Source organism: Chaetodon trifascialis, chromosome 14, assembly GCF_039877785.1.
Source record: "Chaetodon trifascialis isolate fChaTrf1 chromosome 14, fChaTrf1.hap1, whole genome shotgun sequence".
Lineage (NCBI taxonomy): Eukaryota > Metazoa > Chordata > Actinopteri > Chaetodontiformes > Chaetodontidae > Chaetodon > Chaetodon trifascialis.
The window spans coordinates 10,071,436-10,073,909 of record NC_092069.1 but is presented as its reverse complement, the minus strand read 5'-3'; the positions used below and the strand labels follow the sequence as shown (position 1 = coordinate 10,073,909).

The 2,474-nt window shown below is 46.6% G+C and overlaps 1 protein-coding gene across 1 annotated transcript; it reads left to right on the top strand.

Annotated features, from left to right (window-relative positions):
- Positions 1-865: 865 nt before the first annotated feature.
- Positions 866-1,633, top strand: olig4 (oligodendrocyte transcription factor 4). Its single transcript, XM_070979851.1, has one exon. It carries the CDS (start codon positions 866-868, stop codon positions 1,631-1,633), a length of 768 nt encoding a protein of 255 aa, XP_070835952.1.
- Positions 1,634-2,474: the final 841 nt, after the last annotated feature.

Sequence of the window (2,474 nt, the reverse complement as noted above, 5' to 3'; positions counted from 1 at the left end):
CCCTTTTGTCTTGAGCTCCTGGTTGAATTGTACCTAGTCTGCCATTAACGCTGTTCTTTACATGTTTAAGCACCTCATATGGTGCTTCATACCTTTCTCCAAAGTGTCTCATAGATACCGTATGTAAATAAGGCCTGGAAGGCATCATATATCTGGTGTTATGAAACGGGGCAATAAAGATGTGGTCTGTTTTCCTCTTGAGCAGATCTGTGGTTCACACTCTCGCTTTTACCTCACTTTGAATGTCTGCATATGGTGATATATTCGTGCAACTTGAAGGATCAAAATCAAACATATCTGTTGATTTTATATCAGGATGACAGCATTAACTTTGTCTGCATTATCAATTATCAGTTTTTGTCCGTTTTGTCCAGTCTTTAATCTAACTTTCAGCATAGCCCTAGTTAACTCCTGGGTATGCAGCTTAACACAACATGCGAACATAACTGTTTTGGTTAATGTGTAGGGGGGTTCATCAGGGTTGGGGGAGTTAAATGTGGGTGTGGGAAGGTGAAGTGGGGGCTTCAGGAAGGAGGTGTGAGGTGGGGGTGAGAGTGTGTCCCTTCTGCAATTGGCTGTGGCTCTAAGTGGCTCATTATGCGGCTTTTTTGTTCTTTTGTTGAGGCGCCCGTATAAATACACCCCAGTGGGCTCAGAGGGTGACAGTTTAGACGGACCTGCTTGTGACTGATCATCAGTCTGAACGGCATAAACTCTGACAGAAGTGAGACTGTGGTGACACGACAGGGAACTGGAACAGCTAGGAAGCTTCTGTAGAATAAACTCAAGCTCCAAACATTGAGAATAGTATTTTTGGACCATTTTTTTCCCGACTTGTGTCCCACTTTCCTGTGTTTCAACCAAGATGGATTCTGACTCTGGCTCCACCGGCAGCCGCTCCTCATCCCCAGACCTGGTGGTAGACGACTCTGCTGGGAGCTTCTTCTCCAACAAGATGTTCCAGACGTACTGCCGAGAAAACGGAGCAGACAGCGAGGCCGGTAAGGGCAGGATGGAGCACTGCAGCGGGGGCGGTAAGACCAAGACCAGGTCTGAGCTCAGCAAGGACGAGGTGCAAGACCTGAGACTGAAAGTCAACAGCCGGGAGAGGAAAAGGATGCATGATCTGAACCAGGCGATGGACGGCCTGAGAGAGGTCATGCCCTACGCTCAGGGGCCTTCAGTCCGCAAGCTGTCGAAAATCTCCACCCTGCTGTTAGCTCGCAACTACATCCTCATGCTGTCCAGCTCCTTGGAGGAGATGAAGAAGTTAGTGGGGGACGTTTATGGAGGCAGTGCTGCCGTCCAGAACCGCACCGCTGCCCACCCCGCTATTGCCCCTGCAGCCCCCACAGCCCACCTCCCCCTGCATCCTCTGGCCCAGTCTTTGCACTCTCTGGTGGGCAGCACGCCTTCAGCTCTCCATCACACAACTTCTACAGCTACAACCCCACACTCCCCTCCATCCGCCAGCTTCCTGGGTTTTCATGCTCCAGTCCAGGGCCTTTTGAAGGATCCACTCCACCTGACCAGCACCTACAGGCACTTCCCCGGCATGCCCTGCCCCTGCTCACTCTGCCAGCCTTTGCCCACCACTACTTCCACATTGCACAGCCTGTCTATGAGCAAATGAGCAGGACTCTCTTATAACTGATCTCTTCTGTTTGGATCAATGCAATGAACCAAGCAGCTCACAGACGATTGTTAAATGAACTGTTGAAATGATGGCTGATGCCAGAACGTGTACATACTGTATATATCTTCTGCCATGCAAACTGCTGCTATTTTTTTTCTTTATCATTTGTCTCATCTGCATTGTTTATACAGAAATATTCTAAATGCACTAGGGATTTTATAAGAGTAGCAAAAACTGTAATTTATCTGATATCTGTGGAGATGACATTTTTTGTCAGAAATGGAACTGGTGTGTCCAATTGTGCAGGATTTCTATTTTCCTAAATTAAAATTTTGTTAAAATAACAACTCTTGGTCGTCTTCTTTTCATGAACTTTATCTTTCAATTTACTATTATTTGTCCCCTGACTGCAGTTACTATTGAGTTAGTTTTTCTATATTTTTGAAAAACAATGTCTGAGCAGCTGTAGCAAAAAAATATCTTCTTAAACTAAACAGAAAGGGTTGTATTGGTGCTTGGAAGTACAGGAGCAAGTGCAAAAATGGATATTTAGCAAAGGATGTCATTGGTTGCTAACCAGCTTTGGATAGATAAACCTCTAAAGAGCTAAAGAGGGACAGAAGGATGAAACAATACGCCAGCATTGTTGATACGCCAGCTGAATGTGGTGTTCATGAGCCAGGGGACCATCCATCTTCACCTCAACAGGGTGTAGGAGATGAAAGGATGACAGAGGCGCCAGGAGGACCCGTCACTTTTGTCTGACGCAGGCGCGGGACACAGCCCTGTCCTTAGCTTTAGGTCAACGATTTGTCTCTGTCTCATAAGAACATGGATA